This window comes from Biomphalaria glabrata, chromosome 3, assembly GCF_947242115.1.
Source record: "Biomphalaria glabrata chromosome 3, xgBioGlab47.1, whole genome shotgun sequence".
In the NCBI taxonomy this organism is placed as follows: Eukaryota; Metazoa; Mollusca; class Gastropoda; family Planorbidae; genus Biomphalaria; species Biomphalaria glabrata.
Genome location: NC_074713.1, coordinates 23,606,706 through 23,629,525, shown reverse-complemented (window position 1 = coordinate 23,629,525; position 22,820 = coordinate 23,606,706). Strand labels below are relative to the sequence as shown.

General features: G+C 36.7%; 1 protein-coding gene across 1 annotated transcript; it reads right to left on the bottom strand.

Annotated features, from left to right (window-relative positions):
* Positions 1-3,214: 3,214 nt before the first annotated feature.
* On the bottom strand, positions 3,215-20,416 carry LOC106059107 (uncharacterized). Its single transcript, XM_013216648.2, has 10 exons — positions 19,553-20,416; positions 18,439-18,616; positions 17,256-17,355; positions 14,728-14,895; positions 12,014-12,169; positions 9,794-10,027; positions 8,197-8,376; positions 7,286-7,399; positions 6,303-6,470; positions 3,215-5,392 (listed from the first exon to the last, which is right to left on the bottom strand). Exons 1-10 carry the CDS (start codon positions 19,635-19,637, stop codon positions 5,186-5,188), a joined length of 1,590 nt encoding a protein of 529 aa, XP_013072102.2. The 5' UTR covers positions 19,638-20,416; the 3' UTR covers positions 3,215-5,185.
* Positions 20,417-22,820: the final 2,404 nt, after the last annotated feature.

Genomic DNA, 22,820 nt, shown 5'->3' with positions numbered 1-22,820 from the left:
CAAGCGAATTACCGCTCAGCCACCGCGCCTCCTCCTTTCCATTATGTAAGACTAGAATTGCAAAATTGCGTGCCTTTACCTTATAAATCGTCTCCATTAGAGATTTTCATCTTTGGCGAACTAATAAACGCCTATGATATCAGTACATGCGGTGTCCAAAGTAAAGGGAATGTTGAATAGGTTGTTTTTAAAACTTCTATGATAATTTATGAGCATTTATTATTATTGCGGAATCGAATTTTGTAAACTCTTCCATTTGTAGGCCTATTTTCTTTTATTTTTGTTTCCAGCACTGATAAATCAATGGAAAGTGTTGTCAAAATCTTCCTCTCTACTGGCTTCACTAGCTGATCCTCTTATGGGATTTCTTTCTGTACGTTGTCCAATCAGCTGCTTAAGTAGTAAGACAGTAAAGAACTAATGCCTGGTAGACCTTGACCCTGATCTTTTCAATGATACTATATTGTACATTTCTGTATATTGATTTTCTAGACATTTCCTGTTTCTTGCTAATCATCGGACTGGAAAATGAGGAGAGGGTGGGGGGAGGGGAAGGGGGAATGGAAGAAGTCACCAAGAATGTGAAATAGTCATTTTCTATGACTCCCATCGCTGACAATGTTAAGTTACACAGACTTAAAGGACTAGACTACGTTTATAACTACGGCACTGTTTTATTTCATGTTACTGCATTGTTATACTTCATCTGTTACTGGAACTGCCTAAGACATCGCCGACTCCCTTTTCTGGAATAGAAGATTTCACCCCCTGATAATATATAGACCTAGAGGCGCTGTGGGTGAGATGTAAAACGCTTGGCTTCCGAACCAGTAGTCACGGTACAAATCCTGGTGAAGACTGGAATTTTTAATTTCGGGATCAATAAGGCGCCTCTAAGTCCATCCAGCTCTAATGGGTACCTGACGTTAGTTGGGGAAAAGTAAAGGCAGTTGGTCGTTGTGCTGGAGATATGACACCCTCGTTAGCCGTAGGCCACAGAAACAGATGACCTTTACATCATCTGCCCTATAGGTCATCAGGTTTGAGAGGTGAACTTTTACTACTTTTAAGTTTTAGACCTAAAAATACATTTTAAAAAAAATAAAAGCATCATGGAACAGGATGTAAAGGTCAAAGCATGAACTTTTCTTGCCCAGCAAGGGGATCCATACACTGTTAGGGAAAGTAAGAGGACATGTCGTTCAAATGTTCCCATCACAAACTAGTCAATGTTCTCTACCACATGACTTCACCACGACCTAACCCTAACCACATGACTTCACCACGACCTAACCCTAACCGTGGTGTGTGTACGATTGCATCATGTTTTGAACTAACTGGGCGTTAACGGTGTGATGTTTGTGTCCTCGGATCAGACCATGTTTGCGACACATCTAAGGGAAATCAGTCAGGGGCCGGATGTACCTTTAGATAATCAAGCTATAGCTTCAGGCTCGTCTAGAAATATTGAGCACTGACATACATCTGTATTAAAAAATTCCCAAATTGGCTCCATATCTTAAATAGCTTATGACGTTTTAAATTGGGATCTCTGGAATCAGTGTGCGTTTACCACGCCAACCCTTTACAAAATAGAAATTATAAATTATAATTATGCATAAAAAAAAACACATAAAGCACATACATATATATATAATAGTTTAAAACCCTTCAATTGGTTCAGATAAAGCCTACAGATTATTACCTCATAAACTGTTTGTTCATTTTTAAATCTCCTTTTCTTACTGCATAATTTTATAATTACATATGTCCCTTCTCAAAAACATAAGTACGTACTTATGTGCTAACCAGGTCGTGCTTGTAACACTCTTAGCCTGCAAAGGTCATCAAGTCAACATCAAGTCAACATCAAGTCAACATCAAGTCAACATCAAGTCAACATCAAGTCAACATCAAGTCAACATCAAGTCAACATCAAGTCAACATCAAGTCAAAGATTGTAAAGTCAATCCATCAGTTTGGGATTTGGGAGGGAACCTATTATGACGTCCCTACCTACGACCGACGACCACATCTTTGTAATTTTTGGTGGTCCACACACCTTGACAATAACAGAGAGACGACGCAATATTTTGCACAATAGAAACAGAAAGGTGACTAGATTACTAGATAGCTCTATCTAATTGTGGCTGTTACATCTGCAACTATTTCAAATATAAGTGTGCCTGTTTATATAAAAAGAAAAACTCAAAAGTTCTAACAATGTGCCTGTTTACAGACAAGAAAGACTCTAGGATTCAAACCTCTGCTGCCTTTCTGTTATACCGCCAAAATGGGAATGGCTTTGGGATCTGAATAGATCAGTAGCTACAACGTAGACCCTGTGACGTTCCTATCGCAACTGTATCGGGTATTTCCCATTCCTTTGAACACATCACATGTGTGTTGAGAGGGAAATGATGTGTAGGCGACATCTTTCCGACCAAAGCTAATAACCAGGCAATCATTCTTTGTTATATCTATATCTATATCTATATAATATTTATGGAAACTAAAATGCATTGCTGTCGATCTCCGCACTTAAAATGTTAAGAAACGATCGAAAGAATGTTTCAATTAAAACAAGAAATTCATTAAATTTGGTTCGGGAACTAAGTCTGGATCAGACGTTGGTTGGAATTTTCTAATGAAGGCATTTTAGATTCAAGAGTTTACTAAATAAATGATCAGGACATTTAGTCTTTTAAGTCTAGATCTAAGGGACTATCATCGGAATAGTATAAAGTGTAGTAGATCTATTTATTCGATTAACCAGGTTTCTTTCTCGGGGGAGGGAGTGGGCGGGGTAAAAAATGTTCCGTTTTTGTTTCTTTATTTAACATTCATGAGCTATTAAGAGAAACCAATCGCTCTCTGAATTGTATAAAGGAGGTTATTGTCTTTGCACAATTTCAACTAGATCCATGAATGGGAAGTGGGAGATATAGCAAATCGAAGCGTAAGAAGGGGGCTAAATACATATATATATCTACATATCTCATTAAGTAGCATTTATTCCCCTTTTTTTTCGATATCATACAAAATCATTAATCACCAATAATTAATTAACTAATGGGTTAATTTTTTTATTTATTCCAATATTGTCAGGTTCAATGAATAATTTTGTAAAATTTTAACTTGATCCGAGAATACAGGAAATGAGAAAATAAAACATGTTCAAACTTTTTACCAAGATAAAACAAACCAAAAAAACTAAAAGTTTTCAAAGTGTATTTATTTTTCTATACATTATTTAGGAATATAAACAAAATATCAACATACAAGTTTAGAGGCAACAAAAAACAGAAAAGTCTTTGAAAATAAAGTCTTACAGCTTCCTGGAGAATGTTTCAAAACAATGAAACAATTACGTCTCAACCTAAGTTCAAAGTTCAAAGTCATCAAAACAAAAATCATATTAATTTTTGCGGGGAATTTGAAACGAAATTAAAAGAGATTTTTTATTCTGAATATTCTATTACTTTTCTAACCACACAATGTTCTCTTCAACTTTTGTTCAAAAACACGCACGTGTAACAAGACTTGACCAGCACAACATCCATTGACCATCACAACGTCCATTGACCAGGACAACATCCATTGACCAGCACAACATTGACCAGCACAACATCCATTGACATACAGCTGTAACTTGTACACGAACTTCTGAAGAGTGTTATTAATCTAATCATAGACATCCCGACAAAGTGTAAGATAAACACTTGAGATCTATACAAGTTATTTAAGAACAAGAGTTTTAATTTCTAATTGAAACACGTCATTGAAGATTTTAAATTTAAACCAGACAATGTCAAGGCCACTAAACTGAACGTCACTGTTGGCAACTAAATTAAAAAAAAAAGAATTGATGTATAAGTTTAAACACTCAATGTGTGGCAGTTGATTCTCGCGCCATAACTCCTTTATTACTGCTAGTGAGTTGCCCATTTGTTTTGTGATGTGTATTTAGTCACAGAGTGAAAGTCTTTAGCTTCCTCTCAACCAGTGGCTTTACTAGGCAGGTGCGGGGGGTACGGGCTGCACCGGGTGACACCAACCCTAGTGACGCCACTGATCCCAACGGAAATTAGTTTGTGTTACAAACAGAAGAGCTTAGAACATTTCATTGTGCACAAAAAAAAATAATTCTCCTATAACTTTGAAAAGCAAATCTTCAGACTTTATCTATTTGTACACCGGTTACACCAAAGAGATAGCTATTTATAGTTTGTTTTTCCGCCATGTATGAATAGCTGAGAAAAAAATTAATTCGGCAATGTTAAAAGTGCAGAAAAAAATGATCCTAAACCTTTTTCTAAACAAAAATAATCTTCAGACTTTCTTCATCTGTACACGGGTTACACCCAAGAGCCAAGCTGTTTATAGCTTCTCCGCCACGTCAACAAATGTCTATTAGATCCTTGAAGATCACCGCTCATTTCAAAATAGAAACAAAATAATGTGTAGGGTGTATGTGAGTGTTTAAGCGGTTAGTGATCAGACTAGTGCATTCTAAATTGCTATAACAAACTAGTGGCAACACTGCTAGACGTAGATAGTCAAAATGAGCAATATTCTAGGCCTGCTAATTGAACTCTTTGTCTCGCGAATTATTTTCCCACGTTCAGACAGAGTTGTTCATTTTTCACGTGTGTACATTCTACCCTATATTCTACACTATTGTGATTAAACTTCAATAACATTTATGTATTTAAACCGAAAAATTGTTACTTTTGGTCTAGAATTGTAGGAGAATGTACGCTCGTTTTATGTAACACAAATTAAAGTTTATAAATCCCAAAATTAATTTAATGAGTCAACGGAATTATCGTTAGTTAGGAGAGGCAGAGTTAAATATAGTTATTTAGTGTATTCAACAAATGTAATGAAGCATTTTTGTATCATTCAGCTTCTGCATTATGTCTAAAATAGGATTATCAAATGACGTTAGAAAAAATAATAATAGAAACAGTTGCATATCCTACTCTAATTCCTAAATAGTCCAATCCGTATTTTACTAACTTGTTAGGATTGCACTTTTTTGAAGTATATGAGGATATTGCTGACCAGGGACTGGCCTTGACATTTAATTTTTAAAAAAGTTAAGTTCAATTCATCTTGAAGGATACAATGAGTATTCTCCGATTTCACACAGTCCAAACGCTAACCCTAACCCAGCTCAATCTTAACAGTTGATGAACCACGTGACATTGGTTGCCGGGGAGATGGCGTCGTACAAGTGGTTTCGGGAGCTCAGGTGCCTGGCGTTCATGGCGACAACACCGTTTGAGCTGACCATGAGTGACCAGCGGAAGACATTGCTCTGTAAAGTGTACTCGTCGACACCAGGTGACCTCTGGTCACTGACATGTTTCAAGGCCTGGGCGAAGATCTGAAAAAATGGCAAAAATACAAAACATGGAAAATAATAAAAAAGAATTTTAAACTTTAATTATTTTGAGTCAATCATGTAGTTAATTTTTAACTAGATCTAGATTGACAATAATAAATATGTGAGGTTTGAAAAATAAGTGTATTAATTGTTTTTGCATAGATCAACTTGTCTAAGGGTCCCAATAGACTGTTGCAATTGACACTTACCCTAACCTAGACTACAATACGATATGTAGTGCTGTTGATATGGAGCTGAATATTATCAATATATTGCATGAAACAATAACATTTAGAATCTACATGTAGTTTGCTATTGGTAAGAGTGTCCAGTTTTTGATGCATTATTAAACTTAGGAGGAATAAATTATTTAAATCAACTTATTCAGTCTCTTCTTACCATTTTTTTACCTCAGATTTTCAGTATAGAAATAGCTATTAAGTAATGTATAACCATAGCAACACTATACACATACTACTGGCATATTAATATTTTCATTCTATCCCCCCCCCCTCTCTCTTTAGATCTTGTTTTTACTCTCTTTTGCTCTTTCTTTTGCTGTCTCAGAATCTTTCTCTCTCGCTCTCTCTTCCATTTCTTCTTCTTTATTTTGCTATCTTTCTATTTCTCTCTTTTTCTTTTGTTTTCTTTCTCTCCCTGCATATCTCTCGCTTCTACCCCGCCTCTCTCCCTCTTTCAATCACGATCTCATGCACAACTCTCTAACGCTCTATCAATCCATATTTCTGTCTTTCTTCTTTGCACACAAAATTTCTTCTACTATTTAATTTCTTGTGATCTGTTAGATAATTAGCTGGTAGAACTTTTGTCTTTTAAGTTCTGTTATTGGACCCAGTCCAGAATGGTAAAAGTCACGTGACCAAGCAGACGAGCATTCTACGTTACAAACCTGTTGTTCTGCAATATTGTAACGCACGTTGTCCGCCTCAGTGAAGAACTGACCGCCTAACTCGTCCTGTTCGATGTTCAGCCGGACGCTGCATCCCATCGTGTTTGCCGTCTCCAGGTCTGTGGTATAACCAAATGTGGCCGTTCCAAATGCGTCAGTTCTCAGCACCTGAAATATCATTTCAATGTAGAGCACGAAACATTCTTTAACGATGCGGCTCGACATGTCTAGCAAACATTTCATTCAAAATTGTTAACACCTTATGTATATCAAACAATAACATTTAAAAAGTTATTTTCAATTACACATCTCCATACCGGATGGCTCACCCCATAATAGACCTGTTCGGTGAGGAAGTATCCTTAAAATGGTTCTCATCCTGCCTTGAGGCGCTCAGCAAGACACAAACCTGCTCGAGTCGAGGTTCAAACTCGACACCTCATATTAGGTATGCCATTTAGCCACAACAACAACTGCTAGATAACTCCCACAAAAATTCCAGATAACAACTCTCAGATAGCTCCTAAGATAACAGTAGTTTCCTCTTTAGGACCTTGCGATCTATGGGGCAGATAATGTTAAGGTCATGTCTCTATGGCCAACGGTTAACGAGCAGGGCGTCATGTGGCCAGCACAACAACAAACCGCCTCTACTTTCCACATCTTAAGTCAGGCACCCATTAGAGTTGGATGGACTCTAGGGCGCCATAAGAAAGCCGAAATTCATAATCCCAGTCTTCCCCGAGATTCGAACCCAGGAGTCCAAGGTTCGGAAGCCAAGCGCTTAACCACTCAGCCACCGCGTCCCCACCCAGGTAACAACTTTATGATATATCCCAAACTATTTCCAGATAATAACTGCCAGATAACTCTCAGCTGTCCTACAGCCTCTGCCCGAGAGCAGCATACACAATTGTACAAGGTCTCACCTGTGTACGTCTTAACAGTCACTTAAGCAAGGTAAATGGTGTACAAGGACCAACCTTCTTCCAGGGTCGAGTGTCCACCACCCAGTCAATAGGAAACTTTTCACTTTGTTCGTTGTCTCTTGTATTCACCGGACCAAAGTTGTCGTAGTAGTACGCGAAAGTCTTGACCTGAACAGTGAAAGGTGTTGGACGAAATTTTAGGACAAAATGAGGATATGATATTACAAAATGAAGTGTTAAGCTAAAAGTGAAGTGTGTTTGTTAAAAAAAAGTATTTTTAATATTTTACCTTTCTTTTTCATTTTACTCCCCCCCCCCCTTTCTCTCCCCTTCCCCAAATCTTTTTTTTTTTTTTTTTTACTTATTTTCGATTCTTGCAATCTGTGGGGGAGATGGTGTAAATGCCATCTGTTTCTGTGGCTCACGGTTAACGAGAGTGTCATGTGACCAGAACAACGACCAACCGCCCTTACATTTCCCTAACTTTTGTCAGGCGCCCATTAGATCTGGGTGGAATCATGGGCGCCCAAAAATCCCGTACTTAAAAAATCCCAGTCTTCGCCAAGTTCGAATCCGCGACCTCCGGTTCTGAAGCCAAGCGCTTTACCGCTAAGTCACCTCGCCTCCATTGCCCTGTTAGTTAATATTTTCTTTCTTTCTCATTTCTTTTGTTAAATGTGTCTCTTTTTCTTTCTTTATTCTTTTTCTCTGTCTATATTAAACTCTCTCTTTTTTCTTAATCACTCTCTCTCTCTCTCTCTTTAAGCACACGGCATGCATGCAGGTTTCAGAGGCTAAATCAATAAGCACATTTTTTTTCGGAAATTGTGTGAAATCGTCTTGTCCCAAAAAAAAAAAAGATTGCCATTATTTCACACGACAGCATAAGATCTAGTAGTACACAAATTTAAATCCTCCGCGGAGTACTTAAAGTCACTAATGTCCCTTCGGTCTCAAAAACTCACCTTGCCGGTGGAGTGAATTAGCCGGAAGATGATCTTCACCCTGGCGTCGAAGAAGGTGGCATCGTAAGCTGAGTAATTTCCCCTCCTTCCGAACTCTTCAATCGTCTGAGCGATGACCATACCTTTCAAGACTCGAATCCCGTTGACCTTCAGGTTGTAGCCGTTGAAGTAGACACGTACCTGGTCAAAAAATCGACATTGTCAAAGTCACGCGTAGAGACATTGAGTCAGAATCCTGACCACTTCAAGCTATAAGAAGAGATATATGTCATCTATAACTCACGCTATCGCCTATCTAGGGGTATACTATTCATAGGAACACATATCAAGGGGTATACTAGACATAGGAACACATATCAAGGGGTATACTAGACATAGGAACACATATCAAGGGGTAAACAAGACATAGGAACACATATCAAGGGGTAAACAAGACATAGGAACACATATCAAGGGGTATACTATTCATAGGAACACATATCAAGGGGTAGACTAGACATAGGAACACATATCAAGGGGTAAACAAGACATAGGAACACATATCAAGGGGTAAACTAGACATAGGAACACATATCAAGGGGTAAACTAGACATAGGAACACATATCAAGGGGTAAACTAGACATAGGAACACCTATCAAGGGGTAAACTAGACATAGGAACACATATCAAGGGGTAGACTAGACATTGGAACACATATCAAGGGGTAAACAAGACATAGGAACACATATCAAGGGGTAAACTAGACATAGGAACACATATCAAGGGGTAAACTAGACATAGGAACACATATCAAGGGGTAAACTAGACATAGGAACACATATCAAGGGGTATACTAGACATAGGAACACATATCAAGGGGTAAACTAGACATAGGAACACATATCAAGGGGTTTACTAGACATAGGAACACATATCAAGGGGCATACTAGACATAGGAACACATATCAAGGGGCATACTAGACATAGGAACACATATCAAGGGGCATACTAGACATATGAACACATATCAAGGGGCATACTAGACATAGGAACACATATCAAGGGGCATACTAGACATAGGAACACATATCAAGGGGCATACTAGACAAAAAAAACAACAACAACAGCAACACATAAATTAATGCCATTTAAAGACTTATTAAAACAAATCTTCAAGTGACCTGGACTTATAGAACACTAAAGTTTAGCTACGATTACAAGTTTAGTGCTCTAGTTGACCTACCCTATGACCTAGTTTCATGTTCTAGTGGACCTACCCTATGATCTAATTTAATGTTCTAGTGGACCTACACTATGACCTAATTTAATGTTCTAGTGGACCTATCCTATGACCTAATTTAATGTTCTAGTGGACCTACCCAATGACCTAATTTAATGTTCTATTGGACCTATCCTATGACCTAATTTAATATTCTAGTGGACCTACCCTATGACCTAATTTAATGTTCTAGTTGACCAACCCTATGACCTAATTTAATGTTCTAGTGGACCTACCCTATGAACTAATTTAATGTTCTATTGGACCTACCCTATGACCTAATTTAATGTTCTAGTGGACCTACCCTATGACCTAATTTAACGTTCTAGTGGACCTACCCTATGACCTAATTTAATCATGGACATGAGCTCTTCCAACGATCCATGTAAGCTGAAGCCGTCCACGTCTGTGGAGTAGACCTTCCGCCAGCATTCGTCCCCGAACCAGTCCAAGGAGACGTAATCATTGTTGTGCTTGTACTGGGTGGAGTTGGTGAGGTACCACCGAGAGACATCCCTCCTCCCATTGGTTGACCAGGAGGCTATCCAAGAATAATAGGGCTCTTCGTTGAACTGTTGGGGGTTAGTGTAACAGAGATGAGCAGTATAGATTCACATCAAACATCAATTATTATAACTTATATATTGTTTTCCTAATTTGTTTTATATTTCAATAATTAAATAAAGATTCGATAACTTTATTTATTATATACACACAAGTTGGATGATGGTTTTAGAGGAATAAGAGTTTTAATATAGTGTAAAAGAAAAATGGTTATCTACAATCTCTTAGTAAACATTGAAATGAAGACCGTCGGTCCTAGTTGTTTAATCGATACTTTTTGAGATTATATTTTTTATATATTTTTTTTAACAGTTCAACGTAACATTTACCATGTTGAACTTTTATTGAGCTAAGAAAAATGTGACATCGCCTATCCGGGCAACAACTACAAACAAACTATATGTTTGTATGTCTTTGTATTTGTAAACTGGTCTAACAACATAAAGTATACAACGTATCGATCTATTTTGCCTTGAAGTTTACATAAAACTAATATATCGGAGAAATTACAATACTAAAACAAGCAAAATATTTTTTTAAATTACTTGAAAAAAACAACAACAAAACCTGTCCATATCTCACAATACTTCAGGGTTTAACCCTCTTTTTTATGTAAAACAAAGTTAAATAAGTGGTTAATTTTGTATTGATTCAAGTATTATATATTATACTCGAATATGAATAATTGTGCAAAGATTCAACTTGATCCGAGAATGGGAAGTGGGAGAAAAAACAAGCAGCGAGTAAATGATCAAGGAGTGTCTTGCTACCATCTACTCCATCTTGCTACCATCTACTCCATCTTGCTACCATCTACTCCATCTTGCTACCATCTACTCCATCTTGCTACCATCTACTCCATCTTGCTACCATCTACTCCATCTTGCTACCATCTACTCCATCTTGCTACCATCTACTCCATCTTGCTACCATCTACTCTATCTTGCTACCATCTACTCCATCTTGCTACCATCTACTCTATCTTGCTACCATCTACTCCATCTTGCTACCATCTACTCCATCTTGCTACCATCTACTCCATCTTGCTACCATCTACTCCATCTTGCTACCATCTACTCCATCTTGCTACCATCTACTCCATCTTACTACCATCTACTCCATCTTACTACCATCTACTCCATCTTGCTACCATCTACTCCATCTTGCTACCATCTACTCCATCTTACTACCATCTACTCCATCTTACTACCATCTACTCCATCTTGCTACCATCTACTCCATCTTACTACCATCTACTCCATCTTGCTACCATCTACTCCATCTTGCTACCATCTACTCCATCTTACTACCATCTACTCCATCTTACTACCATCTACTCCATCTTGCTACCATCTACTCCATCTTGCTACCATCTACTCCATCTTGCTACCATCTACTCCATCTTGCTACCATCTACTCCATCTTACTACCATCTACTCCATCTTACTACCATCTACTCCATCTTACTACCATCTACTCCATCTTACTACCATCTACTCCATCTTGCTACCATCTACTCCATCTTGCTACCATCTACTCCATCTTACTACCATCTACTCCATCTTGCTACCATCTACTCCATCTTGCTACCATCTACTCCATCTTGCTACCATCTACTCCATCTTACTACCATCTACTCCATCTTGCTACCATCTACTCCATCTTGCTACCATCTACTCCATCTTGCTACCATCTACTCCATCTTGCTACCATCTACTCCATCTTGCTACCATCTACTCCATCTTGCTACCATCTACTCCATCTTACTACCATCTACTCCATCTTGCTACCATCTACTCCATCTTGCTACCATCTACTCTATCTTGCTACCATCTACTCCATCTTGCTACCATCTACTCTATCTTGCTACCATCTACTCCATCTTGCTACCATCTACTCCATCTTACCCTTGCCATCTACAACAGGCGAACAACAGTTGCTTAACGCCAACCCGTCGCCACCTTAAGGGCTGTGCGTGCCTCTAAAACACTTACTTTGACCGATGTTTTAGTGTATCGCAGACTGTAGTGGTTGAGGCTTTGGGCTGTCACCACTTCATCGTTGTAAATCTTCTGGTTCTTAAGGACAAAAGCAAAGCCCCTGTCCCTCATGTTGGCCCTGAGCTCTGACCACTTGGCGTAGCGCAGCAACTGAAATCAAACAATAGCGCAAAGGTCAAGGCTATTTGGAAATGCGAAGACTGTGTTTATAGAGTACTAATTATGTAGGTCACAGCTGGGTTGCGTGGCCACGGGAAATGGACCTCATTCACCAATCGTAAACAAACAACAACATTTAGCCACATGATAATATTGATAAAACAATGAAAAAAACGTATCAAGTGATAGCCTTAGTGTATTGCGTAATTTGTCTAGAAGAGATAGAGAATCACGTGGCTAAATGTTATTTGTTTACGATTGGTGAATGAGGTCCATTGTGCATTCCTCATGAATCTTTGGAGTCCAAGACAAACCTTAGATAATTATCAACGTTTAACATTATTACATAAAAATAATTATCTATTCTAAATACGCAGGTGCAGCTGGGCCCTAATGTTTAGATGTAAGTCTAGATAAAAGATAGTTTTTAAAATTGTCTAGATAGGCATGGAGTCCAGTGCTGGATAAGCAACATAAGCCACTTTCTACTTTGCCCCCCCCCCCCCCCAATATTGTTTTGCAAAAAAAAAAAGCAAAGGAATAAATAACTTTATGTTAATTACAATGGAGCCAATAGCTTAGGGCCATTTGCCTTATCAAGTTTTAAATATGCCCTTCCCCCCTCTCACTCTCACTTTACAACTTTCAATGTTGTTATAACAAACGTAGATTGTGTCCTTTTAGCTTAGTACAAGCACAATGCAGCGTATAGAACGAAGAACCTTTCAAAGGTTACTGAAAGAGAAGAGCACCGCACATAAAGTTATATCACTCAGAATGTAGAAGTTATTTCCTTTTTTGTTATCAAGCAAAATAATCAATTACCAGTAATTAATTGATAATTGTTTAATTTTAAAACTGACTCATGTTTTGTTAGGTAAAATAAATGATAGTTCAAAGTATCCATTTGATCTGAGAATAGGTGGGGGAGAAATAACGTGTACAATCATTTAAGTGGACAAAGCCAGACATATATAATCATATATGTGAATACTGAAGGAATAATTTCCCTTGTTGTTATTAAACAAAATTATTAATAATCAGTAATTATTTGACTAATTGGGTAATTTTTAGCGCCCCCGAAAGGGGGAAAGACGCTATTAGTTTTTGTGTGGAATGTCTGTCCGTCCGTCCCGTTTAGATCTCGTAAACTAGAAAAGATAGTGAAAATCCGACATCATAATATTTTAGGTCATTCAAAGTTCTGATGCAACGGCTACTTTTTTCTTTTCTGAAAGCGAAAAATCTAATTTTTAAAATCACATATGCAAGCAGTTTTTTTTTCATAAAAATACACCACTTTTACAACTATTCATTATTAATAGTAACAAACATTTTAGTTGGGGAGATAGAGGTATCTCCGAAATGAAACACATTTATGCAAACGGTTTTAGATTTTTTGTAAAATAATTTTTTTTTACAAATGTATTGCTAAGTTTTATAAGTTCTGTCATACTAACTACTACATTTACACAAAAAAATGTTTACTCTTTTACTCTATTTAGTATGCATATAAGTTGGACATAATTTAAAACAACAATTAATAAGTAGGTTTTCATATTATTGCGTGAACTGCAGCGCGATCCTATAGCAATAGATTGGTTGTCTAGAGTCCCTAGACTCTTTTTTCACACCGCCAGAAAATGCGCCATCAGAGAGACGACTGATGGTTAATGTCGTGCATCTGTGAACGTATCTTCTAGAACCTACAGGCGCACCCCCATCCAACTTTTAACCTGACACCCACACATTGGGTTGGACCCTCTGGATTTAAAGACCTAACTAAATAATTTTTTTTTATTTTTTTTTAAAGATTTGAATAAGAGATTGACCCTTTACAAAACAATTAGATCAATAGGTTATTCATTATAACACATTAATTAGGCCAGGTTCACATTTAACTTCACATTCTTTTTCACATATCCGCTGGGGAACCATACAAGATCTGTCAACTTTTTTTCTCCATTCTTCTCTGTCCTTTTCTTTGATAGAATTTCATTCTGATGTTCTTTCTAAAAATATTAAAACCTGCCTTTTTACCTGCCTGGGTGAACATGTTCAAAATTTTAAACAAACAGAGAGAGTTGTTATAAGCTTTGTAAACAATTCTTGCCTGGATTAACAAACAGCGCTTTTAGTATTCAATACAAAAAATAACATATCTTATCTTATCTTATATAATACAGACGTTACTTCAACATAAACTAAAGGAACAAGTTAAATACATATCTCTGTTTATACTTTTTTTTTTAGAATCCTGTGTAGATTTTAAGGTCACAATTATGGAATTCGGAACTCCTAAATGAACACAAAATCTGATATGGCAAAAAAAATTTAAAATCCGATGAACATAGGGATTTTTAGTTTCTAGACGTTTTCGGACTCCCTTGAGTCCAGCCAAGGTGGTTTTTCGTTTTACTGGCCAGATCAAATTCTCATGGACCGGTAACCTCGTCAACAGTTGACCAGAGAAACAAAGATGGAAATGTCTGAAAGAGGTACATTTACCCTTTGAACTATCAACTAAAAGTGAAGGTAAATGTTTGTACTTTGGTTAGAGAGCCCGAGGCTGTGGATCCATCAATGAACTGCGAGTAGATGGGCTCTTTACTCGACTGCGTTGGTTTCGTGAACCACCAAATCTCGCCGTCCAGTTCCACGTCAATTAATCCGACTGGGGACGTCCAATTGGCAGAAGTGAAGTTGATTCGACTCACCTGAAAATGTCAAAACAAAAACAAAAAAACTTAAGTCGCTATATACAGTTCGAGGTGTGGGTGCGTGTTTCTGGTGTAGCCATTAAGAAATTAGGGCGGATGTTTTTGGTTGTGTTGGCTGAAGGGTTTATGACGACACCATGAGGTGGTCTGTTGTAATTGAAGGGAATGTAGACTAATGTGAAAGTTAAAGAGAGGGAGATATGTAAAGACGTGGGACAGAATAGACGTGTAATGACGTCGTACAGAATAGACGTGTAATGACGTCGTACAGAATAGACGTGTAATGACGTCGTACAGAATAGACGTGTAAAGACGTCGTACAGAATAGACGTGTAAAGACGTGGGACAGAATAGACGTGTAAAGACGTCGTACAGAATAGACGTGTAAAGACGTGGGACAGAATAGACGTGTAAAGACGTGGGACAGAATAGACGTGTAATGACGTCGTACAGAATAGACGTGTAAAGACGTCGTACAGAATAGACGTGTAATGACGTGGTACAGAATAGACGTGTAAAGACGTCGTACAGAATAGACGTGTAAAGACGTGGGACAGAATAGACATGTAAAGACGTGGGACAGAATATACGTGTAAAGACGTGGGACAGAATAGACATATAAAGACGTGGGACAGAATAGACGTGTAAAGACGAGGGGCGGAATATACGTGTAAAGACGTGGGGCAGAATAGACGTGTAAAGACGTTTCTTAAAAGACGCTTGTTCATGTTTGGTTTAAGCTCTGCTATTAGAAATTAATACGGCTACATCGGTTTAGTTCCACTAGCTGTATAGAGTTAGAAACCAACGACTAGGTATTAACACTGTATTAAATGTATTTTAGAAACACAAAATTTATAACACTTGTGATGCTTAACGCTAAGTGAAAAGAAAAATCAGGAATTCGGTAAATCCTTAAAAATACTATTGTCTCTCCAGTTTGAGAATCGTATTCCATATATGATATACATGTTTTTTTGTTGTGTTTTTTTGTTGTGTTTTGTTGTTGTTGTTTTTGGTGAAAGACGTTAACTAGTTCAATATGCAATTTAGAAAGGGGTGTGTGCGGGGGGGGGGGAAGGCTTGTGGCAAAAGGAGACTAGCTGACCTAAGTCAAATGTTCTTTGTTACCACACTAACACTACAACAGTTTTAACCGAGGCCCCCCCCCCCCCCTTAACGATTGCTCTGGCTTGTGCAAGGTAAAAGTAGGAATCTATAGAGAGACAAGTTCTGAGGAAATGAAATTGTACTCATCATCTATCACGAAGGAGGAGCTATATAATTTATAATTTCAAAGTCATGTTACAATTTGCTCTGTAAGAATGAACCTTATAAGGATTCACCCTAGAAACAATCTTTAAAATGATTGACCCTATAAGTGAGCTTTATAATGGGACCTGCACATTTGTTGACATTTCTAGCTAAACCTGAAGACGAATTTTTTATTAAATTCTCTGGAGGAATGACTTCATTAAAACAAAGCTCAGAATAGTGTTACGTTCTGTAAACAACTGCTTAACACACAACACTTGAACAACTGCTCAACACACAACACTTGAACAACAGCTCAACACACAACACTTGAACAACAGCTCAACACACAACACTTGAACAACAGCTCAACACACAACACTTGAACAACTGCTCAACACACAACACTTGAACAACTGCTCAACACACAACACTTGAACAACTGCTCAACACACAACACTTGAAAAACTGCTCAACACACAACACTTGAATAACAGCTCAACACACAACACTTGAACAACAGCTCAACACACAACACTTGAACAACAGCTCAACACACAACACTTGAACAACTGCTCAACACACAACACTTCTAACACAAGAACTTGACAACTAGAGTTCCAAATAATCTGGTACTTTAATGAATAGATAACAGCCAATACTAGACAAGTGGCAACGCAATCAACTACTAAAAATGTTACACTGTACATCACCGTGATATAATCTACTGTCTCTACACTGTACATCACGGTACTAAACTTTACTGTCTCTTCCTGGACTCGTACGTTCCACTTGAGGACTGCACCAGGACCGACTTCATGGCCGACTCACAGTCCCGGTCTCCTCTGTCCTGTACTGAATTCCTGCCTTACACACTCTGTCTGGTCCACGCAGGCTTATGATCAGATGACCATAGCACGGGTCATATTCATGTGCAAAGTTCATACCAGTACTGTCCCTTGCCCTTCCATATAGCACGCTAAACTGTATTACTGGCCTGTGTCACAAATGTCAGCTTATCATACAATCGCGCCGCTAATAGGGTTACGACAATATTTTAGATATGCAACTCAAACAACTGTTCCTTCGGCTAGCAGACTTACCTCCCCATTGGTGCAGACTAAGGTAGGTAGCCAGTCCGGGTCAGTCTCGATGTGAGTACCGTTGTCGGAGAAGAGGTAGGTAGCACTTCCACAAACATGCCTATGGAAATCAAATAATTATGTGACGATGTATTGTAGCCACTAGACATCAAAGACAACAGTCACAAGTGTCCCATACATATCATTTACTAAATTTTCAATATTCTTTTTTTGACAAAATATTTTTTAAAATAATTTTCGATTTTCGTGTTCTAAATATTGTGATTTATTTCTGATAAAAAGCTAAACAAAAAAAAAGATCTTAATCAATAGGCCTATACATTGAAAATAATCAGTTAGATATGATCTTTACAAACATAAACAATGATCTTACTAAATCAATATAAAAAGGAACGTTACGAACGAGCTTTAGAAGTGATATTTAGAAATGATTATTAAAAAGACTGTGGTAAAATAAATTATACTTGTTTATGTTTGTGTAATGTCGTGACATGTGTTCGCAACATTGGTTTAATATGTTATTGTCTAGATCATTCATCAGTTCATGCGTCGTTCTAGTTTAGGTTTCTCTACAGTATCAATACCGTTCTTATTACTAAAACCTTTACAAATTATTTTTTTTTTGAATAATGTTAATCAATAAACTTTTAAAATGATGTTTAGAAATGAGATTTAGCAATAATCTAAGAAATGATCTTTAGAAAAACTAACTTATTTTATATATTACAGACGTTACTTCAAACAAGCAAAGTATATAACAATTTTATTTTTATAAAAAAAAGCTTATCTAAAGCGGAAGAACTCCGCCCTTTTATGTAAATTGAGTTATATACGATCTCATTCAAAGTGAATGCGCCCCTAGTCAGTGTAAGAATTTTATATTTCTATATATAATAAGTCTTTACTAGTAAACTACCTAGTTAAATGAACAATCTTTCTAGTGAAATTTCAAGATACATGAATTGTCTTTATAGTGAAGTTATCAAAATACATAGTATGTCTCAATAGCAAAACTCCTAAGCCTGACGAATTATCTGAAAGTACTGAAATATATAATCCTTCTTAACAGTGAAGCTAAGAAAGCTGACGGTGTGTCTCTAGGGATGAAACTATCTAGATTATGGATGTGTCTAGCTTTGAATGTTTAGGAGACTTTGAAAGTATCAAGTAAAAAAATACTCACATGCCTTTAAAGGTAAAGTCCTCCAGGTCTAATGTAATAAGAAACTCTTTGGTGGAGAATTGAACCCTGACCATGTAACCATTCAATAATTGGTTTTGTAAGTTGTTCAATGAACCCAGGCTGGCGACGCCCCTGTGGTCGTGGCTGTAAGCAGGAAGCCAAGGCTGATCACAAACACCTGTAGAATGAAAACAAAATCAGGCAGCGTTTTATGTCATTTTGGCTGCCTTTGTGGGACTTGTGCTTTGTGGTAAAACAAATAAAATGGTAAAATTATTGAAATTGTTAAATTGTTCCTATTGCAGTTCATTTGTCTTTCCCAGATTTTTTTTGAGCTTTCCACGTGCTGCTGTAGACTGTAAAATGCTGGTCAGTAATTCATATCTGGTTCTTACGTCTAACGATAGCTTCGAGATATTTTAATTAACACTTGCTAGTGTTTCGCATTCAAACTTGATACCCGTGACGGAGGCTGCCTAGGCCTGAACCAGAAGCTATTATAGCATAGTATGCATTGTTCCAAAGCTTAGCATGCATAGTAACTAATTAGACAGTATTTGTCGTTAAACTTCTTATGTTTAAAGATAAAGTTTAAAATCAATCCGAATCTTTGACATAACAGAAGTAAAAAACTTAACATAAAACACATTTAATCTAAAAAGTAAATTACAGTGAAATAAAATGTCTGACGAAATAAAAAAGTTACTTGGTGGTACTAATGTCATCTGACGACAATTGGATTTGTAACCTAGAGCATATACTATTGGAAAAGAAGAGTTGTTTTTTAATAATAAAAATATATAATGGAAATAACCGCTCAATTACTAGAATTTCTCTCAATGCTGTAAGATTTATTTTCCTTTTTCTATTCAAAACAAAATTAATTAATAACCATTTATCAATTTACTAATTGGCTAATTTATTTTTTTTTATTGATTCACGTGTTGTCACTGACATTAATTAACTGTGCAATGTTTGAACGTGGTCGTAGAATTAAACATTTAGTTTTAGAAACATGTAACCAATCGTGCCAGATAGATGAGTCTAAGTAATATAAGATTAGTCATAATATTTAGCTTTCTAAATAGACTGTAAGGAAATAGTCAACACTTACCCAAATATTCGTCATTTTTCCCAGATTGGGCTTCAACTGTAACTCTCAAGAGAAAGTTGGCCAACAGAAATATAGATAACAACATTTCCTACAAGTCTCTAGAACCAAGGCCGCCTTACGATGGGAGCAATACCTGCTGGCTAAAAACAAAACTCCCTAAACTTTAGGATTTCTTCGAGTCTTGAAAATAAAGTTCTTCTTTCTTTTTCTTGTTCAATGTTTTCCCTTCTACTGTGTTGCTGTAGTTCGATGGACAGTCTCAAAGCCAACACTTAGATACCATAACTTCTTGATACAAAATAAAACAAGTGTCAAATGTAAATCCTCGCACTATTAGTTGAACCAAAGCTTGACTTTTAATTTCTGGTGTCGTTTTTTTTTTTGGATGATATGTCCAGGTGAAATCACAGAAAGATTTCTAGCAATTAATTCACAATGCCATTGAGATCACAGCGATTATTTGTTTAATGTGCTTGTTTTGTGTGTTGAATTGTTTGCTGCTCCTAATGTCAAACTTTGTTGCCCGTCATAAGTAACAAGAAAACATTGACGTTTTCTCTGAGGCTCACTCTCTGAATAAATTATTTTGATGCTACGAAATAAAAAAAAAAACACTTTAAAATATATCCAAAGGAAATCATTGCAGTATTTTGTCTAGTCTAAATTTAGACTTTACTTGCGGCCCCTTGCAAGATTTTGTAACTTCTACTTAGAAGAGTTCTTCCTCCATCTCCCTTCCCGCACCACTCCTTGCTCGTTTTATTTTTCTCAAAGCTATTTAGTAGGTTACAATTTTTTTTTTGATGTCTTATGTTAAGTTTTTTTTTGTCCCTAGAGACACGCCCCCTTCTCCCTCAGCAGACAACGATGTTCTGGACACATTAATTGTTTCAACCTGTCATTTATAAGTGCTCCAGATTCTCGTATGTATGAAACACAAACGTTAGGCTGTGTGTTCTTCAAGATGGAGTGCGTGCATGCAGGCGATTTTTTTGTTTGTTTTTGTTTAGTGTGTGTTTTGAATTCTACAACGGAGGAGTAAATGAGGTTGAATGGATGACTTAATGAGCTACAGTAGCCTAGAAATCTAGAGAATAAAAGAGAACCAAAAGAGAAAAGATAATCTAGGGAAAGAGAAAAAGAAATAAGTAAACAAAAATAAAGTTAGAGAAAAAGAAATGAACAAGGTTACAAAGATAGATTGTGTGGAAACACAAACTCGAAATCGGCCCCGAAGTGGTCTACCTAAAGTCTTCACCAGGATTCGAACACGGGACTTCTGTATCCAAGTGCTTTACCACTCAGCCACAGCATCTGCATATATTCATTTAGCGTACACCTATATCTTTTAAAATAATACTTATTAACCTTATCCATACATTCAAAATTAAAAACATGTTGCATGTAATAAAGAGAAACTAAAAAAGATTTATTCTTCTGACAAAATTAGATCAATTGGCAAAACGAAAAAAACACTCTTGACCTATTATAGTTAGGCAGTGAGCTAGTTAGAAATAACTTAAAAGACTTGGAGTAGGTCTATTTGGACCAGACATTCCCCTCGCAAAAATAAAAAAATAAAATCTCCATTGTCATTTCTCATACAGACTAGGCATAGTTCTTGTTAGATCTTGACCTAGTTTTAGATCTAAATCTAGATTTAAGATCTAAGTCTAGTCTAGAATAAGATCTTAGTTTAGATCTAGATCTAGAATTAGATATACAATCTTGATATAGAATCTACTATATCTAGACTAGAACTCTTATGAATTTACACGTTTGATCTTAAAATTACTAGACCTAGGCCAATGTTATGATCATGAATAGTAGGCCTTTTGTTACCGGGTAATGTCAATACCAATGGTGTACTATGCTGGTCGTATCCGATTCATTTCTTAATGTGATACTATTGTTTACATAATAAATAAATCTGCACCCCTAAGCTATCAGAAGATAAGTTATTGCCTTAATAATTAAAATTTTGTTCAAATTATTAATACATTTATTATCTAGATCTGGGCTCTATTTAGTCTTATTTAGACTGTCAAGTGTAGGCCCCTATTATGAGGATATGTCAAAACTGCGCGCTATAAAAGTAGTTCGTTATTTTTTAAACTTATGACTAAAACGATGTTCGTATCAAAATCCTGTCTTTTAAAACAACATTAGAATCAGTATACTATTCAATGAGTTAGTTAATAAATGGAAAATATATTTTATAATGAACCATTGACACTTTACCATTGTGACCTTAGGTGCAAATTTTTTTGTACCAATTTGCGAATCTATAAATGAAGCTTGAGTTATTAATGAAGAAGTATTACCTTTAGAAGATAAGTTACCTCCCCTTAAGTTTTTCATTGAAAAGTGGTGCAATTTTCTTTTTAAATCTGCTTGCATATATAATTTTAAAAATTAGATGGTTCACTTTCGGAAAATAAAAAAAAAGTAGCCGTTGCATCAAAACTTTGATTGATCTATTCTAAAATATCATGATGTCCGATTTTCATTTTCTCTTCTAGTTTCTGAGATCTAAACGGGACGAACGGACAGACGGACAGACAGGCCATACACAATTAATAGCGTCTTTTCCCCTTTCGGGGGCCGCTAAAAAAGTGCTGTATAAGATAAAGGATAAAAGAAAAAGAGAAATAAAAAGAAAAGAGTCAGGGAGAGAGACAGCAAAAAAAAAAAAAAGGGAAGTCTTTTTTTTCTGAGTTGTCATTCATTAAAGATTGAAAGTTTTAAAAATTCCATGTTGCTTTCGGTTCAATGTATCATGTGATCTTTTTATATATCATGCGATGCATTTACGGTCACTTAATTGTGTGGCTGCCTGCCAGTCTATCTAGATAGGCCGTACACAACAGATGATGTTAAAGAACGTAACAAACTGTTATAATGTTACATTTATATGAATAAACAATTAGCCCAAGTAATATATTCACATAAAACTAGCACATCATGTCTGTACTATAGGCTGCAGTAACTACGTATCAAAGTCTTGCAAAATTAAGAGTCACTTTTCCTTTTCTTTTTCTAGAAGCTCTAAGAGCAAGAAGATAACAAGTGGAATGGTGGTTAGCACATTGTTTTGTCCAGTAGTTGTTATCTAGCTGAATTAGAATTCCGAAGTTTTAACAGGCCCGAACTCCGGACTTTAAATTGGTTAACAAACGCTCTACCATTGATGTTAGTAGGCTTAGGTCTTATGTATCCAAACTAGTGTTCAAACCTAGCATTGATTTATCAGCTCGTTCACAAGCAC

What these genes read in the sequence shown, in the direction of transcription:
- LOC106059107 (XM_013216648.2), bottom strand. Translation starts at nt 19,637, where the DNA reads ATGTTGTTATCTATATTTCTGTTGGCCAACTTTCTCTTGAGAGTTACA. An exon ending in CCTCGGGCTCTCTAACCAAA is followed by an intron (nt 12,170 to 14,727) that starts GTACAAACATTT and finishes GTTTGATTTCAG; the next exon opens with TTGCTGCGCTACGCCAAGTG. An exon ending in ACACTCGACCCTGGAAGAAG is followed by an intron (nt 6,471 to 7,285) that starts GTTGGTCCTTGT and finishes ATGATATTTCAG; the next exon opens with GTGCTGAGAACTGACGCATT.